Raw genomic sequence first — 25,738 nt, 5'->3', positions numbered from 1 at the left:
ATACAGACACATAAATGCGAAATCTCACACGCACGTGAGTGTCTCTCTGTATGTGATATTTATTTGTAATATAAGAAATCTCTTACTTTCTATGTGGTTTTTCGCTAGTTTCCATCGTTAAACGATGCACACACACACGCATGTTGATAAGGTAAGTAATACTCAGGGGCATACCCTCAATATGTGCACAAAATACTGGGTGTCTGGATTTTCCCCTTGGAGCTATGGTGGTCACACTTCTGTTTTGTACTCTTTTTTTTGCTGTATTTTATCCAATAAATAAGAAAATTCGCTCAATGGTAATTTTGTTTTTTGTAGTTCAAATATTATAAATATTAAATATTAACGCTGTATGAATTGTTTTGGTAATTTTATTTGCTTTGAATTTCACCCAAAGATACACGAGGGCTATCTGCACTTGCCGTCCATAATTTAGCAGTATAAGACTAGAATTATGGAAGCTAGTCATTACCACTCACCGTCAACTCTTGGGCAATTGTCATTACCACTCACCGTCAACTCTCGGGCAATTCTTTTACCATCGAATAGTGGGATTGTGTGTAATATTACTACTCTCCCATGGCTGAAAGGACGAGGATGTATGACGTGAGGGGGATTCGAACTCGCGGCCCTCATATTACGAATCGAGCGCCCTAACCACCAGGCTATGCTGGGCCTCAGGTAATTTCACAGACCTGGTAACAGGATTTAATCAAGCTTATCACAGAAAAAAGGAGAAATGAGTAAAGCTTAATAGTAAACATTATATTATCAACGTATAGAGTTGTAAACTTAACATTATACTTTAAGGTAGTATGTTTGAAACATTTCAGTATATTTATATTATTTCAGTTCACTAGATAAAATGTATGAAAACAAAGAAGGTAAGTGGACTCTTCACTTCAATCCTCGACAATCCTATGTTATTTGATACAGCGGACAAGGGAAACACTCTATCTTTCTTCGAAAGAAAAAGAAAACATTCGTTATTGGAAGGATATCACGTGCACTTGTAATTCAACACTTTTAATAACATTTTTCTATGCGCTTAAGAAATCACGCTATTTGCGTGTGTGGATAAAACAGCATCAAATTCGATTAATATAAAATTACAGTTACCTGATTCTTTGCATTACTAGTAAAAGTTAAAGTATCAACTCATTCATCACTTAGTTAATGTATAAATTTGTAAAAAAGTAATGACTCTAGCTTTGCGGTAGTATGAAAAGCTAGTCAGTTTCAACTGTTATTCGAGCTTATCTAATCATTGTAGTGTATAAACGCCTGTGATAGACAGCTAAAGGCATCACTTATTGTGGCTCTTCGTAACAACAAATATATGATTCAACTTAGAAATATATGACAGTAAATGTTCCAAGATATTTAAAAATATGTTCAGGAAATTTTATGATGAACTTTTGTATCTTGTGAAAAGTAGTACAATATTCTCTGCTTACAATAGTAATATAGAGAATGCATTGCACACAGTTATATAGAAGTCGGGTATGTACAATAACTCTAGAAACCTATCGAGCTATTTCGAAAGCCATAAAAATAACATTATTTTATAAAGTATGCGTTATTGTTATTACTCTACTACCGAAATTTTCACGATATGTATAAACCACTATTTTTAACGACAGAAGAATATTAATCGCTTTATATGCAAAAGATTCGAGAAATTCATAAACAAAAGTGCGATTAGTGCACGTTATAACATCACATTAGTATAATGTTATTAATTAGAAAAATAGCTCATTTTATTGTAAATGTTTAAAATGAATACAAGATTAAATTTAGAATTATCCAAATGACTTAATGTGCAATTTCTGTAGCCAACGAACTTTTCCAAATAAAACTAGAAACTCTTTAATATAATGCCCCCCAGTGGCTCAGCGGTATGTCTGCGGACTTACAACGCTAAAAACGGTTTTCATACCCGTGGTGGGCAAAGCACAGATTGCCCATTGTGTAGATTTGTGCTTAACTCAAAACAACAACAACTTTAATATAAACGTTATTTGTTGAGTGTCGAGTCTAATAACTAAAGCTTTATCGAACATCGTAGAGCCCGGCATGGCCAGATGGGTTTAGGCGTTCAACTCGTAATCTGAGGGTCGCGGGTTCAAATCCCCGTCGTACTAAACATGTTCACCCTTTCAGCCGTGGGGGCGTTATAATGTATCGGTCAGTCCCACTATTCTTCAGTAAAAGAGTATCCCAAGAGTTGACGGTAGGTGGTGATGACTAGCTGCCTTTTCTCTTGTCTCACACTACTAAATTCGGGACGGCTGGAGCAGATAGCCCTCGAGTAGCTTTGCACGAAACTAAAAACAAACAGTGATACATAGTTCATTGTATATACTTTCGTTACAGAATATATGTATATAAATCAACAATGTTTGGACTGAAGTTCCTACCAATCTTATTCTTTGAATGTGTTAGACTGCTAAGACTTACAAGTGTATTTTGAAGTAAAAAATTGATAAAAATGTGCTGAATATAAAACGATAGTAATTTGTTGAGCGTTATTATAATAGGAAAGGCTGAGTTGTTATATTAAAAATGATTTTTACGTATACAAATAATTAAGTTAGTAAAAACCACCGCCGAAATATAGTTGAAGTATATGAATATGATCTACGTATTGACATTCTTTGGGTTATGTCAGAGTGTGATGCCACCAAAAATTGATAGCATTTGGAAAAAAAAATATATTTGTACACTCGAATAATAATGTATTCAGATTGAGGATTTAAAATTCTCAAAACTGAAATATCCATTATGCTTAATGGCATTGAAAGACAAATAAATATGGATTAAGTCGAGACACCAAAAGCTTGTAGAAATAAATTTGCAATAAGCCATACTCCAGTGATGATAAGCAAAGTACAACATTTTGTCAAAGGAGAGAATTCACAACGCAAGGGTCAGTAGCAAATTTCATCCATATGCTAGAGGCAACAGTACACAACACAATGAAGAACAGTTCCAGGCAGGGAAAGCTATACAAATAATGTGTACACGAACTGCTTCCATGACGGATATATTCATTTGTTGCATATCTCAAATGTTGGAGAATGAGCAGGGTATTCGTGCTTTTCCATATAAAAACATACCGATTAAATTACTGAACGAAGAACCTGTAAATTTCTGAAATGTAAGAATATTGAAATAGATGTTAGAAAACTGTCGTCCTCGTGAACTAAATTTATTATGGAAAGCATGGACGGAAAAGGGGCTGCATTCGACATGATACAATTTTACAATGGAGATGTTTTTATAATGCTCAAAAACTATTTTCAAAAACATATGCATTGGCAGATACAGCACGGCCTGACGCGGAAATACCGACTGTAAGGAAGTTGTACAGCTCCAAAATCGTTTTAATACAATGAACCAAACCACTGCATATATATAATATAACTTATGTTTTGTTTTCATTTTATATACTAATGCTTTTACAAAAAAATAATTTGTCTTCACAACTTGAATATAAAACATTATGTTTATCTAAAGGCGTGTTTTGATATATAAGTAGCTTCTTTTTACATTAAAAAGATTTCGTAAAGTTTCGAACAAATCTGACAGATTTGATTCACCTTGTAAATTTTTCTTTGCTCATAGTTGAAGTGAAGAAAAAATGTGTATCCGCGTTTCACTCCCACTTTCGTCAAACATTGTGCTCTATAAGTAGTTAACTTTTAATTATTAATTGTCAATGCTTTAATATTATTATAATATTTAATACGTGTGTAATAAGTTATTGATAACAATAGTTTTGTTGTTGGATCTCTTTAATGATAGCGAGTTAATACCAGAGAAAATCAGCAACAGGCTAAAATTAAAATTAAAGTATTTAAGTATTAGTTATTCCAATAAGGCGATATTATTTAGATACAATTTTTATATAATTATTATTAAAACACTATGACCATTCTATCAACAGACTAAAATAATGCCACTATAATAATACACAAAGAACATTACATCATAAAATATAACTCCAGGTGAAGATTGCCTCTATTAAAAGATTAAAGTATAACTCAACAGAAAAAAACAACTCTTCGAGAAACATAAAAAGTGTTTGTAATAGCAATAGTCACGCAACTAACAATACATCAGAGCACCTCCTCACATGTCAATGTTCTGTCTAAAATTCATAAATAAATTCTTACCACTTCATAGGTAATTATAGAGATTCATAATGTCAAAGCTTAGCTGGATACCTGAAAAATGATACGACTTGCTAAATAATATTAACTTTATTAATAAGTAGATACAATATAATGAACTTTTAAGTGTCTCAAGCTATTTGAAGACATCAAAATAAGTTATTTCCGTAACATTTGTTATCCTATGTTAATTATTATTTTAACAAATGAATTATATAAATAACTCTAATACCACTTCTAATTTTAGTGCTCCTTAAACGTAAGCTCTGGCACTGAGCAAAATGCGTTGTTGCTGATATGACAGACACAGTGTGCTTGAAAAACTCTTATTATATACTCTTCTTCCAAGAAAAATCCCAAGAACCGAATAAAAAATGTAATAATAATGTTTTAAAATAAAATCAGGTTAATACTGTTGTCTTCTTACAAACACAAAATATTTCCCTCATAAATATAAAACTAATGAAGGATTTTTAAAAGGTAATGGTAGACAGAAAATCTCGCAGACAAATTTAAATCACTACACAAGTTTTGCAAGTGCAACAGATATACTCTCGTAAGTTCGTATTTATTTAAAGAAAAATTATTTTATTCTGTTCAAAATTTTAAGTCCAGTGTTTGATAAAATTCTCCATAGGACTGAAGATCTTACTATTGAAGTAATACAGTTTATAATTCAGTTTCCTTTATTACAATTCTGACTGGTTGAAAATGACCACATAGATCACACTGAAACACTCTATAGGTTTCAAGATCTAATTATTAGAAAGCAAGGTAACTCAGCTTGATGCAACAGAAATGTGTGAGAAATCGTAGGTCTTCTCATAGAGATTTAATAAGATGACTCTAAAAGCAGAATATGTTTACAAAGGCAGATTATCTTATTCTTTTACATTGCTTTTGCCGCATTGAAAACTCTGCTACCTTTGATCATCATTGCTACTAACTAATGTAGAAAGAAACACATTTACAAACTTAAATCTATCCCAGGTCAGCTATGAAACACATGAGACGTTTTGTTTTCAACAGGATCATGGAAAAAATTTTGAACAACTACATCCACACCATGACAGCTAATCCACAGATCATGTTGAGCTCTTATTTGCAACAGCTTCAAGGAATTCTAAAAGAATTGAACTTGGTGCAAAAAGTGTACTGTCATATTTGTAAAAGTTTGTGTTGACACCATAGTCTAACTGTTACTGTAACAATTCTTGAAGTTTTAATGAATCATTCTTATTTACATTATTTCGGTTTTGCTACATAACAGAAAGAATAACTTGGGAGACATTAAAAGTTAATACTGGGTGACGAAAATATTAATTTTAGGCCTGTAAATTTCAGTGTGCATAACTTTTAGACATTCTACTTAGTGTGATCTGCTATAGGACAAACAGTTTAATTCTGTTTTCAAATTCCACAACCAGGAATATATTATTTTACAATTATCGCAATAAAATCTTGAGAATAACAAATATGACAAAATGTTTTTTTATGTTAACTTTAAGCTTATTTCTCCAGGACAGTAATTCATTTGAAGAATGTGTAATGAATATCGTTTTTACAAATAACGAATTTTTCTTATAATTTCATTTTGGCTACAACAAATGTCAGGGTTGCTTCTGTAATTTCTACACACATTTTATAGTTTTTAGCCTTTCATTGTTTGAGCTAATCTATGTTTAGTCTTATCAATAATAAAAATAAACGACTTTATAACATCAAAATGTTGTTTTTATTTAATCACTCAACGTTTCATTTTACACCGGGCCCGGCAAGGCCAAGCGTGTTAAGGCGTACGACTCGTACTCCGAGGGTAGCGTGTTTGAATTCCGGTAGCGTCAAAGATGCTCTCCTTTTACCGTGCTTTTAATATTTATAATAAAACTTCATTGTGCACTTGATAAATCAGCTACTAACACAACAAGTTTTATTTTATAAAGGGTTCTACAGTACGACAAACTATGAAGAAACATAATGGATTCTTTTGATTAAACTTTTCCCGAAATGGAGCCGAAGGCCGCATAGAGGGGTTACCTGTTTTAACCACTGATATCACTGCACATACTATGTTGTTTATCAGTAACTAGGCGCTAAAATATCACGTAAGGGACGCTTATCGTTCATTTTATATTGTCGTGACGTTAGTAAAACGAGCGTATACCATGAACCATAATAAGAATTATACACTCTGTAGGCTATAATACAGTATGGCAAACAAATTTCAAAAGCAAGATACAAAAACATTTATTATTCTTAATTTTGCTTTTATTTGCTTTTGAGTGAAGCACTGTCGGAAATTTTGCAGTAGCACGTCTAGTCAAAAATATCATTCGCTGTTATATTTTTCGTCCAATCATCACTGAGTGTCAAGAATGTAATAATCTGAAACTATTTATGAGTCTTGATACACTATATCGTTAGATCTGCCCAATAATAGCACTATCTGACACAGAGACAATACCGAAGTATTCTATTCTCTTTATGTTTTATATAATTTCTTTGTTGCTGCTTAAATGTGGATTTCTGATACAGAAATTTTCTTTTATTTTATGTATCACGTTATCAAAACATCTTAATAATAAAAAGCATATTATAGTATAAAATAATGCAAAATTTTTGCCACTTGCCCTTGGGGCTTTTAATATTGTATTTTTCTTCGTATCACTTGTTTATTCTATGTACATTACAAATACATACTTTCCTTTCTGAAGAGGGAATAATAATTCGAAAAAAAACATTATCATATCCTTGTAGAAGACATACAGCAATTTTACTGGTAAGACAATACCAAATTTAAGCAAGATGTATTTATGAGCCGATTAATATCTCTCTATGCGCAGATATCCCTCATGTAGCTTTGCGCGTAATTAAAAAAACACAAACAAACAAACTTTCTTCGTGAAACAAAAGTCCATAGAAAACTTGAGATAAAAGTCGTTGTAATTGTACTTAGTAACGAAAAAAATTCTAATTAAATAACATACATTTTATTGGAATTAGTTGAAATCTTCAATTGAAAACAGTATTTGCAAAAGTATTGCTTCCTATCTGACCATTCACAACAAACTCCCATAATTAAGTAGTTACTGTGTACTTTGTTTTTGTACGCTATTATGTTTCAAAGAGAAACGTTAATAGTAATTTTCAAGAAAAGAGAGTTGAATTAAAAATAAGGTCTACAGAATTTTATACATACTTATCTATATGTTCGTTCTGTTACTAATACTATATTTTATCTGGTAATGAAAAGTATACAGATTGAAACTATTTACCTCCACCACTACTGCTACTAGTTGAGGGACTCTCTTCAGCTCCCCAATCACTCTCTGTAACATAAAAGTAAAGTTCGTGTTAAAACATACATCTTCTGTATTTTATTTTCAGAATTACGACAGTATGCCTCAAAATACAGAATGCGTCCAGCAGATGTTGTTTGTATGAGCTGAATAGATAATCATCTATGATTTGATTAATTCTATGAGAGAAAAACGATTTATAAACGAGAGAAACAGGGTGATAATATTAGGATTTCAGTGTTGTTTCCATAGAAAAGTTGAAAAACTTTTGGACTTGATACACAATGATAAATTAACCGATATTTCTATTGAGCGTTTCATCAACATCAACAAATTTCCTCTAAAAACTGGAAAAAGTTATACGTACACACCTTGACCACCAACAAACAAACAAAAATAAATCCCAAGATACAAAAACACTACAAAACCTTATACTGCTGCATACCATATATTCCCGTCATCGGCAGAAAAATAACCAACATTCCAGAAAACACCAAATTTATTCAAAAACCAGGTAGAAAACTAAAGTCCGTACTATGTGAAAACTACACTAACAAACACAACACCAACATAATTTATAAAATACAATGTGATAACTGCCACGACTTCTATATTGGAGAAACGAGCAGAAAATGGAAATTAGATTTAAAGAACAACAACAACAAAAAAACACCTTCACTCGTTGTTGAACACTGCAACTCAAATAAACATAACATAACTAAAGAAAACACCCAAATACTAAGTAGGGAGACATATAAAGAAACGCAAAACAAAGAAGCCCTACTTATACGACAACTAAAACCAGAATTAAACCAATATAAAGGAACACCTGTATACCTATACTAATTAATAACCTAACATCCATCTGCAACGACCCCTACAATCCCGTACTCCTTTATACTCTCGTCCTTAAGTCATGTGCCCGGCAACGGTCAGTTGTGAATTATTTTTGTTAACCTGAAGATGACCTAAAAAGTTTGAAATGTTGTTCTCTGTTTTATTTTGATGAAAACCGTCCTGAGATACATTTTTACAAAATCAAACAAGACAATCATAACTTAGTTGGTTAGATCATTCTGGGTGAACGAGAACGCTGTGTCATTCAGATATAATACCTATTATTTTATATTATTATATTATCAGGATATTTGATTAATGGTTACTACCTGAACGTAATAGCTGTCGAGTTTGTTCTATCAACATATAACTTGTCCCAGCAATATTTCTATTAAAAAAATTTCACCACTATTCCATGGTAACACTCTAATCATTAATTTCGTTTTAATTTTGCGTATTTATAACATTTGCTCATGCTTGTGGAGGACGTTGATAGAATCAAGAGTTTCTCCACTTTATATAAAGTTAAACCCCTAATCACTGTATTCTCTGTTTATAAAGTAAACAATAATTTGTTAGAATAAATTATTTGTTGGATGCTACATATAATATATAATTTATCAATCAAACTAAAGGTTATATTTACACTTCTAAAACGAATAACGTGCGATTGAATATAAGATATGGAAAACACATTATCAAATTATTTCAATGAGACATATAGATGCAAATACACTCAATCAAAATCCTACATTTCGATACTTGATCGTTGAGTTTGAGTAAAAGAAAATGTATATAATTATACGTTATGCTTAAACAGTAAGCCAAGCGTGGCTAGTGGTCAGCATACCGGACAATGGAAGTACATGCTTAGTGTTTAAGGCCAGTTACCTTGAACTGATAAAATTCACGCTCCGCGATTTTATCAGAAAGAATATCCGAAACGTTGGCAATATTGACTAGTTGTCTTCCTTCTTTCTAGTTTATCAGTTGAAAATTGGAGACGATTAATGCACTTCGAATAGGTTTATTCGAATACATAAAAACAAAATCAAGTAGTTTAGTGTGTTAACTTAAGTAAATTTACGAGGTATTTATTGTTATTTGGTTCCAATACAGTTTAATTTTGAATCCTTAATGACTATTTTACGTTGTCGTTTTAGAATATTTAGATAATTATCCTTCACAGTTGTTAGTTTATATAAAGAACTAATAAAAATTTAATAAAAAGACCAATCTTAGCAGCACAACGGCAAAGTGAACAATTTTTATAGTTGAGAAGAATTTCAAATAAATATTACTTGAATGTTTCTGAGAGCTTATATCTCAGTAATGAGAAAATAGCTTTCTTATTATTATGAAAAACTTGTTTCTAAGTAGATTTTACGAGTAAATGTAAAATACATAAATATATTTCTTTCTTCTCTGGTTCTCGAATGTTTAAAATAGTTCTACATATGTTATGAAGAACTATTATAAACGAATATAATTTTTAATAAAGGTTACTTCATGCAATATTTTTTTTTTTCAAAATCCATATTATAAGCCTTTTATTAGCAGTAATTAAGAACAAAGTGAATAACGTTTGAAAAGAAAGCGCTAAGATACTTGTTTGTTTTTGAATTTTTGTGCAAAGCTACACGAGAGCTATCTGCGCTAGCCGTCCCGAATTTAGCAGTGTAAAACTAGAGGGAAGGCAGCTAGTACTCACCACCCACCGTCATCTCTTGGGCTACTCTTTTACCAACGAATAGTGGGATTAACCGTCACATAATAACGCTTCCCGGGCTGAAAGGATGCGCATGTTTGATGCGACGGGGATTAGAACCCGCGACTGTCAGATTACAAGTCGAACACTTTAACTCACCTGGCCATGCCGGGCAGGATAGTGTCAAAAAGTGTGAATTTATTTTCAATGAAAATAATAAAGTTTGTTGATTAATCTAGTGAATAATTCCAGATGCCTAAAATTCGAACTTATAACACAGTGATTTTTTAAATATTTTTTTCTCTTTAAGGAAGCGTCACCGAGCTTTATGATGAAAGCTGCTGATGGTCTTTCTGATAAAAGCTAGCTGGTCTTTCTAATATTTTTCTCCACATGTAAACTAACACAAACTTATTAAAATTATATTAATGAAATAGTTTAATTGTACGTGAGTACGAAGCAACCTTTCTAGGGATCAGTGATGACGAGAAAACCCACTTGTAGAGAAAAATATATATGTAAACACCAGAATCGAGTTAATATAATGAACACAACTTTTGTACATATAACGAAAGAGAGAACTTGAAAGTTACCACTTCTGACGATTACAGACCGCAAATGAATATTTATTATCAATGAGTGATACTGCTTACAACTTTAAACATGATGATCTAAGAGAAATATCAACCTTAGAATTTTATAACTGCTTTTAGAAACAGTGTTAAAATATATATATATATATATGCAATACATGTACAAATAAAATCATAATCTTATAAATGGCGTAACGTTATAGACGAAATATTTAAATTGTAAACCCAGTGCTGTATTAAAACTATCCTTCATGAAATAATTTACATGTAAAATTGTATAATTCCCAAAGGTGACATTATGACAAAGAACTCCTTGTTATAATGCAAAATTATTTGTTATATAAGGTGTGATAAAGAAGAGCCAAAACATTAATTTATCTAAACTTTACATTGTATAACTATAGTAGTTGCAACTGTTAAAATGTAATTATTAACAACATTTCCTTGACCTAAAATTGGTTTTATTCGGCTATCTGTTTAATTATTATTTTTATAATGGTTTTTAATGGTGGCTTGAAAATAAATAACAAAGGAGAGTTAATTATCAAAGCTAGAGTAAATGTATTAAGAAAGAGGGAAATGTAATTTTAACGTAAACACAGTTTCCATTTCGTTTTCATCTACTGCAAGAGAACTGTATATTATGTTGTTTTAAAAAAATATATAGGGTAGCTTGAAGCTGCTTTCAATATAAATTTAAAAATAATTTGCATCACAGCTAGAAATGTTAGTATATTTACACTGAGACATACGTAAAAACGCTCCAAAACGGGTAGTATACATATTATTATTTTGGATGTATGTTAATAATCATTTATGGTACCCAGAGTTCTTTGTTAGTGAAAAAGAAGTTTGACTTGTAAGAGTCTTGCAACGAAAATATTTTGGCACTTTTAGATAAACATTAATACTGCATTTAGAAAACGTAGTGGAATAAATTATGAAGGAACTTTAAGAATTCAGCACTTCCAAAAATAACGCTATTGTTAATGGACATTGAAACAATAAATGAACAAGATATAATTTGTAATATTTTGATTCATAGGAATTTTAAAGATGTTTTATATACCATGTGGATTTAACTAACCGACGGAATAAATGATATTTCATACTAATAATGCTTTAGCATTGACGTTCAATAAAATAGACAATCAAGTAGTTATCCGAGGTGTTGCATGGCACGCCACCATAGTTTCACGAAATGGAACAGAGGACGCATTGCTGGGAGTACATTTCTAGGTTACCATGACGGGAGGAAGTTGTCTGTTATCAAACAGTACGTTTCCTACGCATGATATTACAGTTCGAGTGTTACACAGCAAAGAGCATATTGTTAAACTAACATTACATAGATAGATCTACGTGATGTTAGCCTTATAGTAACAATTATAGTTTTAAAATTAAAAATTTAACCTAAGTTGCACAATGTTTTTCTATACCATTTCAGTGCATAAGTAGAACACTAAATACGTATAGATTTCAACTTATGTTTATATTTTTCATTTATATATTTTACTACATTACATGTATTTCTTTATATGTTACTAAGGTTTTTTATAGGCAGATGCTGCTACTAAGGGCAATGTTAGCATGGTTTGTAGAATCATAAATTAATCAATACTATTTTATCCCATCTGCTTAGCTTAATTTTCAATTATCTGTATAAAACACTTCACAAGTTCATTAATGTTAAAATTTCGTTTAACTTCTGTATTTAACTTGCATGGCAAACTTTTTGCTGTATCCAGAGATGGATAGTTTTACTATAAAATGTAATTAATTGACAGAAGTTAAATAATACGCTATTTCGGTCTTATCAACTTTATAGTCTTCTGTTTCATTTATTTTACAAAGTCGTATGGAGTTTCTATTGGTAGATATTGTTACTATGACACTCTGTTACTATACTTTCATTGAACTGTATACAGTTTTCAACTTGTATCCACTTCTGTTTATATTGTTTTCGTTTATAAGTTTTGCTTTATTACTTGTGTTTTACAAAGGTGGAGGTTGTTACTAAGCGTAGTTTGTGTGTTTTACAAAAACAGGTGGCGTTTCTATATCTATTATGATCAACAAGCAGGCAATGAAATCTTTAAAGTGAACAAATGGAAATAAGTACGTACCTTTCCATTTTTTGCAGAAATCCACTAGAAGACTTCTTTTTCTCATATGATTAATTTCACATTTTTATCTTTCACTTATAGCTTATTTTCAATTTTTTTCTTTTCTTTTCACGTTCTTCAGCTATTATCATTTATTGCCATATGTCAAATTGTAAAAAAAATCATTAAATTATTTTCAAATATGATTTTTAAAACACACATAATGCATAATTAAATAGAATATAAAAGTAAGTGCTAAATACAACTTAACCGCCCTTCTAACTAAAGAATATTTCTGTAAGAAACCACCGTATGCGCTATAACATTATTTCTACTTTTTCTTGTTCCTAGATAGAAAGTGTTATTTCCCAATTTCTTATGTCTAAAGTAAATGGAAAAGACATATTTTTTCTCATTAAGCTTTGCTTTTGCGAACTGGGTAATGAAATTTTGAAATTTACCCATTTTCTAGAACATTCCAGGTAGATTCAGTGTTGAGTAGCTGAAAGAGAACTTTCTCGAACTTATAAGAATTTTCAAAAACTTTCTTGAATGTTGTAGAAGCCTCAAAACTCTGCTGCTCCATAATGAGAATAGGTATCCGTCTCTTCCCCTGACTCATTCGGTGTACCTCAAAGAGGAATACAACAGCGTCAAGACCTTGCTAGAAGCCTTGAAGTACGATGAGCATGGTTGGGAGGTTATCGGAGATTTCAAAATGGTGGCATTCCTGATAGGTCTCCAAGGAGGCTTTACCAAGTTTCCCTGTTATCTTTGCTTTTGGAACAGCGGGAACACCGCAGCGCACTACAACAGGTAGCACTGGCATCAACAGACCGAGTTCTCTGTGGGGAGGCACAATGTCAAGTGTGAGCCACTAGTGGACCTCCAGAAGGTGTTGTTCCCACCATTGCACATAAAACTGGATCTTATGAAACAATTTGTCACAGTTCTTGATAAGGAGCATGTAGCCTTCAAATACCTTCGAGACTTCTTCCTCAAGCTGTCTGAGGCAAAAGTCAAAACAGATGTCTTCATTGGACCACAAATAAAGAAGATCCTGGATTGCACAGAATTCCCCAAGATTCTCAGTAGGAAGGAAAAAACCTTGGGGCAGCTTTGCCGCCGTAGTTCATGGCTTCTTGGGCAATCACAAGGCCGAAAATTATGTGGAACTGGTTCAGACTCTGGTAAAGAACTACGGCAAAATGTCAATAAGAACATGGGACCATACTCAGAGGAGCAAGAATAGCGCTTCAAACAAGATGTACTGGACTTTGAACGCCGCTACCAAGGGGCGCATATCGCAAACATGATGGGAGACTATATTTGGGGGCTGATACGTAAAGTGATTTATATTACATTTGCAAATCTCGAAAACTACTCACTTCTAAACATTTTTGTATAACTTTACTATAAATACATGTAAATCTTGATTCATATGGTGTTCTATTCAGATCTTATGTAAATGAAAATGTGCAAGTTTGCCCGTTTTTACATAGAAAATAGATTAATTTTTAAATTTCAATATTCAGGTCACAAAAGCAAAGTTTCAAGGGAATAATGGCCATTTTCTGTACTTTTACAATATAAGCAATTAAGAAATACCACATACTATTCAGGAAAAATTTATGTTACGTAGGGTAATCGATCAAGCAAACAACCATATGAATGGCAGTAGCACGTACACTGTAAAGAAAAGTCGGCGCAAATTCCAAATTAGCTGTTAGTGAACATTTGTGTAAGCTGAGCTATTTCTAACGACTATATACACTTATCTCAATTAACCACACGTATGTAGTAGATCTCAATACAAATTATAAGAGGTAGGCGGGGCAGCTGTCAAGGGTTGTTTCCAAGACAACGTAGTTTGTAGACTTTCACATGTCAATTATGTCATGTATGTAGCTGCAGATGTTCTTGTGCAGTATCAGTAAGAAGGAAACCATTGCTAATGTTAAGATTTGCAAACATTGTGGATCACATAACATGAAAAGCTGCAATTGAAGCATTTTTTAATGTTTCATTTGAAAGAAAACAATTAAAACTTAAATGAAACATAAATATTTAAATTGCATAATGTAGTATACTATTAATTTCATATCTATATACTGATGGTAAAGTGGTCTATTAAATTTGTATGTAATGCACTGTCATACGCAGAAAGTAATTTAAAAATGGCGCTGGTGGATATAAGGATAACTCATTTACATGAGTTATATTTGTTTATAATTATCATTTCAAAAAAGATGCTTATTTAAATCATTAATATCCTGCAATAATTTAACATATTAGCTTACAGTTTCATTTTTTGGCTTTATGGACTGTATACACTATTCTTCTATAAATATTATTACGGATTTTATTGTGTGTAACAGCTCTTAGAAAATATTTCATTTCACAAATTTATTTTATACTTTTCACTTTCATATGTTTTACAAAAAACTGACTGTACTTTTATGGGGAAACGACGTTACTATTATAAAGTCTTACCAAGGATAGTGTAATGAAGAACTGTGTTTCAGTAGGGTTTTAACATATCTGCTATATTGATTTTAAAGTAAAACTCATATTTCAACAAGACAAATCATACAACATTTTTGCGTGTGTCAATTTTATAATACATATTTTCCATTATTTGAATGAGGCAAATGGTATAGCCAATAATTTACCTTACTTACTTTTATAATTAACATCCTGATAAACATGATTATTTAATTTATGTTTAGCTTTATAAGTTGATTTTTTATGTTAAACTTTAAAGAATCTATTTAAATAAACATATTTATTCCTAACTAAAAACTATATTCTTACTCTTTTGTATATATATATATAATTTATTCTGGCTACTGTCCTATTTGTTTTGTTTATGGAAATGGAATGTGTTTCATTTATGGAATGAAATATTCCATAATATTTTACGAAACTGAGCCCTTGGAGTTATGGACCAGACATAATGTACTTCTAATATATGATTCATTTTAAATATAGTGATGACAGAGAACATCCTTCTTCTGATGAAACTAGTTTCGTTTAAATTATTGAAATTTAAAGACTCTTCTCGGTACTGTTACATCCTGAGAAAGAGAAAGCTATGATTGCACTTGTCATTGTTGCTGATGAAAACACTTCTCATCTGTAATATGTATGATAAACATCAACATTAATTAATTATCTGATGTTATACGTTTTATATATGATTCTCAGCGAGAGCAACCTTGTAAGTACTGCTCATGTATATGAATTTTCAGGTTTGTCTAGATAAATATGAAACTGTCTTGCCTATTTCTCACTAACTTTCTTGAAAGATCATTTGTCTTGTCTGCTTAGGAATACGAATAATCACTTAATGGAGTCTAACTGAATAAGAAGTATATAAGAATTGTTCACTAACTAAAATATACGTATCCATGAAATATTGAGAAATATAATATTGTGGCTACATATATAATTTCTGGTATCACTATGCAAAGTTAAAGGGACAGTAAACGTAGTTTACTAATATACACTGAAAACCACTGCCTATGTTAAAATATGGTTAACATTAAATTTATAATTTACTGTTTTTGATGAGCTAATACCTAGTTTTGTGAATAAATGTCTTAATATGTGTGAGTAGTTCTTTTTAGCTTTTCACACTTTACTTTGATTTGTAACAGACAATTTTTTAATTTTACATGGAAATGTAATTCTTGTTACCATAAGAGTTTCAAAATCCACATGGAGAAATATATACTTAGCAATAGTCGAAAAAATTCCTTCGTTTATAATTAAAGATCCTTTCACGACTATGATTGTCAACTCGTTTACAGCTATAAATTATGTTCATTTGTGGAAAATGTATTTAATGTTTTGATAAACTACTATGTTTAAATGTTAAAGCGTACATAAAGTGAAGTTTTGAAAGATAGAAAATAGAATTTATAGTTTATGTTTGTCTGTCAGTTTTGAAAAATTAAAAGTATCACTTGTATTAGCGTAAGGTATACATGCCACTTGGTTTTACACAAAGAGTCAAGTATTTCAACTTAATATCAATTGATATGTGTTAGCAATGTGTTAAAATAGCTCATACCATTTGTATGTGTATGTCGTTGATCGTTAAGTGTCAACAGATCATTTGATGGCAAACATATAGCAGATAAAATGATAATGCTTTTACCTACGTAGAGTGGTATATAATAATTTTTGAAAATCGATCTTTTAGCCTTTATGCAAATAGTTTTAATCAGTAAAGAAAAAAGGTTCTAGGCAGATATTTCTGAAAATGTCTACAGAAAGGTAAGAATGTAGTTCCATAGCTATGAATAAACATAGTTATTTACATGGATCCTTTAAAATTTAACAAAATAAATCAATTTATAAAACTAAATTTGGTATTTAAATCATCATCCTCTTCAGGATATACGTATGAAATTATGTAAAATAAGTTATTGGTTATAATATTTGCCTCATTCAGTTAATGGATGATTCGTAACTGACATATGTAGCAGCGTTATAATTATACAGAACTATAGAAACACTGCACGTAGAGACACCATTCACCTAAAGTAACACCATTCTTAGTAAGACATTATAATAAAAACATTATCTGTCGAAATAAGCACTGTCAGCCTGTGTAAAACATATATAAGTGAAACGTTTAAAGCAAAATATGTGAAATTAAACATTTTTGTCAATAACTGTTATACTCAGTAACAATAGTTTTATTTGCAAAGAAATAGTATATTTATTCCATGAAGCTAAACATGTGTAACAGTTAATTCTTATGTTAAATTATTTAATGACATTTAGAGATACTTAAATATTTAGCTAAACATTCTTTTCAGAATGCTAAATGTAAAAATTATGTTATGCAAATCAATGATAGAAGTGAAAACTACACTACAGTATATTAAATGTGTACTAAACCATAAAAACACAAACAACTGTCTCATTCAGTATTTATACAAAATACGGCGGCCTTACAACATACTCTCAGCAATGCTTCTTCTAATTCCACTTCGTGAAATTATAACGTCATCCTCTATACTCCTTTCCTGTTGCCTCAGGTCGACATACATGTCGCCTTTTAATAGCGTGCAATGCAGTACCTTGGATACCTCCTCACGTGACTTCTATTGTTCAGATGAAATATTAAGTTTCTATTTTTTTTATACAATCCCATCGTAATACGAGAAATAAGCTGTATCATCGTATATTATAAAAATCATCTACTTAAGCTATTGTGTATATGTGACACTGTATTCTGTGATCTAAATTATGATTACTATAACAATTGATTTACTCAGAGGTACTCGAGTCATGGTACTCTTTTATACGTGACGAAAAGGTTATTAAATGTACTACAGCATGAATTCATAAAGCCTTTGATGATAACTCTAGAATTAACTTTACAGTTTCAGAAATAGTTTTGCTGAATTGAGTATTTTCCTCTTATGCACATGTGGTTGAATGGTCGGCATGCCTGACAGTGAATTCAAGGATACATATTTTGTGTTTCCTACCTGCAAACTCGTGTTACTCTCTTTAGGAGTGTGTATTCGCTATCAAAGTGAGATCAAATCCACTATTAGGTTAGAACAGGTTAAGAGTAGGTGGTGGGTAATGTTGATTAGTTGCTTACTCTTGAATCAATTGAAATCTCAATTTTAAATTTGAACGTAGCATTATAAATATGTCATATGATGCACAGATATTATAACAAGAATAATATGTATAAAATAAAGCACAAATTACAATATCATAAAATTGTTTTTATAGATGTACCTAAGTTGCTAGATAAATTAAATTTGATTATATTACACATTGTGTTTTACAGTGATTTTATCTTTTTACATATTCAGTTCATTGCCAAAAGTAATTTTAACTTCTTCAGTGTTTAATAATGGGTGGCCTGGCATGGCTAAGCGCGTAAGGCGTGTGACTCGTAATCCGAGGGTGGCAGGTTCGCGCCCGCGTCGCGCTAAACATGCTCGCCCTCCCAGCCGTGGGGGTGTATAATGTTACGGTCAATCCCACTATTCGTTGGTAAAAGAGTAGCCCAAGAGTTGGCGGTGGGTGGTGATGACTAGCTGCCTTCCCTCTAGTCTTACACTGCTAAATTAGGGAAAGCTAGCACAGATAGCCCTCAAGTCGCTTTGTGTGAAATTCCAAAACTAACTAACTAAGTTTAACAATGGGTAAATTTACTTCTACATTTACTAACAATAACAAACTTTATCTCCTATAAAATAACGGCCATAGACAAGCTGAGAGTACTACATTGGTGGGTTCTTTATTTTTTTGGGGGGGGTTGTATTCATCTTATGCCACTTCTAATACAATGCCCAATTATTTCATCATAAGTATAAGCTCAAGTCCACTATATTAAGCATTAATCTCTGCTTAATTGTTCTCTTTTAAAACTAATTGACGCCATTTAATGACATTTAAAGATATGTAGAACACAAATGTAAAATCGACCGTCATTTGAAAAAAAAAGGCAAGGTATTTACCTGTGAAGTGTGTTTAATTGGCAAGACACATTTATTAAAACAGGATTAACTAAATGGAAAAAAAATCTATCTTTGAATCTCTCAACTAGTGGAATATCTAAAATGAGCTACAACTATCCCACCAAAGAATGCGACTGTGACCAAGCTCAAGTTCAAATTTCAAAGAATATTTATATGTGTTTGGTAATCAGATTTTGTAAAATGATACCAATTAAACCAAAATTGGATAGAATAAATGTCACACAAGTATCATTATCAACTGTGTTTGCATATTTTGAATTATTACTATGAATGATAAAATACCAGGATTTTAAAATAGCATTCCACTACGATCAGTGAGATTTTCACAGTAAGTATTATCTATACCTAGCGATTAATAACGATAAATATTCGTGTTTGGTTTCATCGGTACATCAGTACAATACGCGTGCCACGGCATATTTAACATCTCTGCAGCTTATCCTCTCATTTTCGAAGATACGTAGGTTTATGATTTAGGATATGTCCAAATACAAACATTTCAATTTACAAAAGAATTGTAGACCCTTATCAGCATGCAGTGCGGCAGCTAAAAATGGAGCTGAAAAGTCATTACGTTTAGAAGAAAAGTGCAGAAACAAACTTAGGGAAATCGAAACTTAGGATACCAGTTCAAAAATAATCTAAGGAAAATATCTGTGATAGCAAAGATAAATGTCTGTATTACCTGGTGTCCGAATTCTATTGTTATCACTGCTAATACAATTTAGCTTTATTTACGATGCAACTAAGATAGTTCCCAGATAGTGTAACTTTAAGCAAGATCATAAATACTGCTGAAAAATTAGTTAAAGGCTTAAGCAGGACTGACGCTGGATCTGTGAAATCAAAATCATCAGATTCAGTCAGTATATGCATGGCAAGCAAACTGTCTTTAGGCCTTTTATAAAACAACTATGATCTTCTACAAACTGTACATGTAAGAAACAGGTCTTACCTTAACTCTGACACCTACAGAGATGCATACAATTTAATGATACATTGCCTATAGCAAATGGAACTTAAATTGAAAATAAAGGAGAAATAAAGACAGTTCTAAACTAAACGTTCAAACCATATTAGTTCCTTAAATACAAAAAAACAAATTAAAATTACAAGACACCGAACAATCAAACAAACACTCATGGACAAATTCGTCAAGTGAGACTGAGAAAAGCACTAAGGTGCTATAATAAATCATTCGCTTGTGCAAACTTCACTCACACACAGAATACAATACACTATGTTGTAGCATTTCCTAGTTCAATCTTCATATCTAACATTACATTACCGAAACCTTATTGTTTATAAGACGTACGTTATCTATAAATGGAAAATACGTAAATACAGTCTTAAACTAATAGAATGTCTCTGTTAATCTCTGTAGATTTGTGAAAGCTGTGGCTGTTAACAGAAAAAACGACAAATTTATAACTACAAGATATGTTTCTCATCATAAACTGGTTGTGCTTCTAGGCGCATTCTTAACAGTCTTAGTCTCTGGAGAGAATGCTTAGAATGAGCAAAATGATAATTGGAGACTATCATAATAACATTAAATAAAGCGGAAATAGTTACAAATAAATTTGTTAATTTTGCTTTTGATGGTGTATCAACCAAACAAAGGAAACGATACAAGAGTTTAAAAGCTGATATACTAGAGAATCAAGCAACATGTTTATGATATTTTTATCATATATCTGAATTGATCATTGTGGCCTTTTTGCTATAGTTCCAGAAATGAAAGTATGATTTAAGAACCTTTAGAACTTGGCATCGTATAACAGAAAACGAAAAACCAAAGTTGGGCTCTTGAATATGTTCGCAGAGGTTTTATGCTTTTCCGGTGTACTTTCAAATAATGTTTAGTGAGAAAGTTGATTGTGACTGATCTATATAATTTAAAAGGTTTATGTGTAGGAAGAATGTAAGGTAAACCATGACAGGAAGAAGAGAAGTATTGAAACATAGGTAATTCAAACCAAGTAGGCAAAGAAAAGTGGAAACCATTAATGAATGAACAACTATATCACTGGTGTTAGTACAACACATTCTTATTCAAGAGCAGTGGTGGCAATATTCCTATAGAAGAAGGAAAAATGGTTGCCATACTAATTACTAAGATATATCAGATTGCAGTTTTTGTTGTTTGTTTAAGACTCTTTCCAAAGAGTTATGCAAAAACTTACTTGCGCATACCATTCATCAGTTTTTATTTACAGACCAGAGAAAATGCAACAAGTTAATAGAACACAATACTAACTTTTTTGTTTATCTTTTTGACTGAAGAGTATGATTTGACCTAAATGCACTTTGATAGAAAACCCGCAGCCCAAAATACAGAGTGCGTTTTAGCGGAAGTTTGCGCAGGAATATTCATTTCATATTTCGAATACATCGTACATTTGTCCATTCTAAGCCAGGAAGAGTACCAACTTGGAGTGTCCTCACACCGCTAAAAGACGGGTTTCGAGACCCCTTATGAGCAGAGCACAAATAACCCATTGTGTAGACTTGTGCTTAATTCTAAACAAACAAAAACCAAATTAGAGATTTAAAAAAAAGTTTTCACAGAGCAGATAGCTCCTTGAATTCATATATAGGTGAGACACTAGTTAACTAAGCTGTTTATCAATTAGCCATCTCTTCATTGTATTCTATACTTGGATTCTTCATTTGTTCACCTAATTTATTGCCTAAAGAGTAAAGTAAATTAGAAACTTTTAGAATGAAATGGCTGATTTTACATTAAAAAATTCAGGTAGGTCAATAAATACTTGTTACAAAAGCTAAAACAACAACTAGGGTGAATGGAAGCGTATATTAGTGCTAAACAAACATGTAGTTTCTCCAACATTAATTATAAATTGTAAATCATTTTATATGAACCGGTAAAGCAGAAATAGAAAAAGTTACATTTTTTACTTTTGAGCATGGACATAAATGTATAAAGCATTTGTATGTGTAAATTTATAAGGAATTGGTTACCAATTTCAGTTGTCCACTACTGCTATATTAAGTACAAATGTATTTGTATGTGGTCTACGTTTCAATATGGACAACAAATTAATAAGGTAATTTGTTTTTGAATAATTAAGCCGAATCTTCGACAATAACTAAATATATTTTGTCACATATAAAAAGTAAAATGTCAAATTCATGTAAGAGCAAAAGGAAGGTTTTTTTCTTAAACAGCATAGCTTAAAAACAAATATCTTCACAATGATTTGCAAAGTCAAACATGACTGTTAATATAATAACATCCATAGGTACTTATAAATTCAGTTGAGGACAAGAATGAGTTACTTCTTTATTACATTAACACAGATGTAAAATCTAGAAAAAATAAAGAACCAAGATATAATGTCTTAAAAAAGAGGAATAATTTACATACAACATTACTTTCAGTTTAAAAGTTTAAATGAAGAACGTGACACAAGAAAATAACTGTAAAAATATAGTACAAAAACTAAAATTTCGTGCTTATATAAATAGTAAAATAGTATAAATTCGCTTTCTGTAAAAAGACAAAAACCACTAGGGACGGCTAGCGCAGATAGCCCCTGTGTAGGTCTGTGCGAAATTTAGAAAGGAAGAAACGAATAAACATTTTATTTTAAATGAATTTTGCTTAGGAAAAACAACGGTCCACGTACTAGCACAACTTATATGTATTGCTTCGTCCTGGCATTGCCAGGTGGTGAAGGCACTCGACTCGTAATCCGAGGGTAGCGAGTTCGAATTTTCCTCACATCAAACATGCTCGCCTTTTAAGCCGTAGGAGCATTATAATATGACGGTCAATCCCACTATCACTGGTAAAAGAGAAGCCCAAGAGTTGGCGGGGTGGTGATGACTAATTTCCTTCCCTCTAGTCTTTCACAGCTAAATAAGAAACGGCTCTCGCTCTCGAGTAGCTTTGCGCGAAATTCAAAACAAACCAACATATTCCTTCTTTTAGTATTTATGTAAAAGAATAATAGTAAATGTACATGACTGGAGTATTCGATTGTTTTAATGAAACAAGAAAGATATATGTTTTGTATGTATAAATTGTAGCGTATCACAGGTACAATTGTAGCAATAACTATTATATTTGGAACCTCTTTATATTTAGAACTAGGTTACAAGTAGAAAGGTCCTATGTCTATTGAAACACTGCATTAAAGAAGAAAAACAACACTTTCTTTGCTGTTATATTATGTTATTATTTTAAGAGTAAAAATACAAAACAGATGTTTTATAGCACAATGAAAGGCAAAATATTTATTATAGCCTCGCTGTCTGTTGCGATCATTAGTCTAAGAGTACTTAGTGAAGTGCCTGTTTGTTTGTTTTTTTAAATTTCACGCAAAACTACACGATGACTCTCTGCGTTAGCCGTCCCTAATTTAGCAGTGTAAAGACTAAAGACTCTTGGTTTACTCTTTATCCAACGAATAGTTGAATTGACCGTCACATTATAGCACCCCACGGCTGAAAGGACGAACATGTTTGGTATGACAGAGATTCAAACGCCTGATCCTCAGATTAGGAATCGAACACTTAGACTGCCTGGCCATGTCGAGCCACTCAGTGCAGTGAGATTAGTACCTTACAGCCTTGAACACTGCAGTATAAGTCTAAAACACTGCAGACTGCCTGAAACCACAATTACAAAAGATTATGTTGTTGTTTGGAGACGCTAGATAATGAAATTAAAAACGTTATTTAACTTGCAAATCAACATATGTTATTTTTTTCGCGTGAAAAGGTTGAATATGGATATGTAAACTAAAACTGTTATTAGTTTTACTTCACCTGATATTGGTATTTCAACCTCAACATCCCAACTGTTTGTTGGTTTAACGGTCAAGTAATTTACTCCTGGGTTTCAGTTTAAATGAAATATTCCAGTCAGAAGTAACCGTGACCTTAAGGTCCTTATCTGACATTGTATCGAATAATGGAGTTGGTTGTCATTCTCAGTAATACACTCAGTGTAAAGCGTTTGTATCATTATAGTGAGAACCTGAAATTTTCGATCCAAAACCCAACACGCTAATTAGAAGTCTAGTCGAACTCACTTATTCCTGAATTATTCATAACTCTGACTATTATCGGTGTATTTTTGCATATTTTGTGTTCAAACAATGAAGAAAGTTTATTTATTTAATTTTGAAATTTTGTGATATGGAAGTAGTATACCAGGACGGTGGTAGCACTGCTCATACAGTAGGAGTAGGTCTGATTCTTCATCGAAATGGTATTTTAAATAGCTCCTCAATAAATCATCAGAACTTCTCAATACTTTACAGTTTTCTTTTTATAACAATATCTATGTAATGTCTGAGTCATAAGTTTCGGTAATATTTGTGACAATCATTTTGTGTTTTGTAAAAAGGTTAAGTACGTATTGAAACAGGAATTACCATCAAATAATAGGCCCAGCATGGTCAGGTGGTTAATACACTCAACTCGTAATCTGACGGTCTCTAGGTTCGGATCCCTGTCGGAACAAACATGCTCGCCCTTTCAGTCGTATGGGCGTTATAATGTTATGGTCATTGGTAAAAGAGTAGCTCAGGAGTTGGCGGTGGGTGGTAATGACTAGCTGTTTTCCCTCTAGCCTTACACTACTAAATTAGGGACGAAATAATAGACAATAAATATTACAGTTGGAGCCTCATTGCATTTAGAACTTGGTTGCGAATACAAACTTTCTATATCTACTTAAAACACCAAATGAACAAAAAATGTATAAGTGCAAAAAATACTTTTCAAAAAAAGAAGTAAATGTAGATGAATAATATCAATACTTTAAAAACAATAGAAAGAAAATAGTAGGGATGACATTTGTATCATTTCCACATAATAGTACAGGGAAGAATTAGCACATAGTAATATATAGCTGTTTAATTAATTATATTTTCGGGTGCAAATTTCATCCCCATTATCTTCTTTGCATTGTTTTTGAAGGAGTGATATTATCTATTCCTGCATTTATTTCCCTTTTTTGAAAAGTTTGTGTTGTTTATTATACCACTTAACTATGAAAAGGTCTCTTAGGTTCAGAATTACTTACACAGATTATATGTTTTTCTTATTGTGTTTTAACTAACATTTAATTTTATTGTGTAATGATAGATGAAAAGTGAGATAAAAGTGTTTAAATAATTGTTATGAATCTTTACTATTTCTGACTTTCAGTGCTGAAGAAACATTGCATAAGATTTGGTGTTGATTATTGTCAATTGTACCGAAATACTCACTACTCTATGTAAATAACATGCAATCCTCGTTTCTTTCTTTTAGCTAAAACCAACTGGGAAACAATGTAGCGTGTTATGAAAAATTCATTTCCGTGATATGATATATAACTCGTAAGAAAAAAGATCAGATTTTGTGTTTCACTTGCATCAGAGAGAGCAAAAAGATAATTTACTATAACATGTTGAGCTGGAACAATTTGAAAAGGAAACGAAAGAATAGAATAAAAATATCTCAGAAGAAAAAGAAACCTGCAT

General features: G+C 31.7%; 1 protein-coding gene across 7 annotated transcripts in view; it reads right to left on the bottom strand.

The window, feature by feature from the left end:
* Positions 1-25,738, bottom strand: part of LOC143252924 (coiled-coil domain-containing protein AGAP005037-like) — a 322,060-nt gene that overhangs the window by 243,874 nt on the left and 52,448 nt on the right. For 6 of the 7 annotated variants that reach the window (XM_076505800.1, XM_076505799.1, XM_076505802.1 and 3 more), the window contains exon 2: positions 7,451-7,504. The exons of the other annotated variant lie outside the window; for it this stretch is intronic. In XM_076505800.1, coding sequence (XP_076361915.1) covers positions 7,451-7,504 — 54 coding nt within the window. The remainder of the gene's footprint in view (positions 1-7,450; positions 7,505-25,738) is intronic. 7 annotated transcript variants of the gene reach the window in all.

The sequence above is a fragment of the Tachypleus tridentatus genome, chromosome 6 (genome assembly GCF_004210375.1).
Source record: "Tachypleus tridentatus isolate NWPU-2018 chromosome 6, ASM421037v1, whole genome shotgun sequence".
Lineage (NCBI taxonomy): Eukaryota > Metazoa > Arthropoda > Merostomata > Xiphosura > Limulidae > Tachypleus > Tachypleus tridentatus.
The sequence above is the reverse complement of the archived record's forward strand: the minus strand, read 5'-3'. Positions and strand labels throughout refer to the sequence as shown.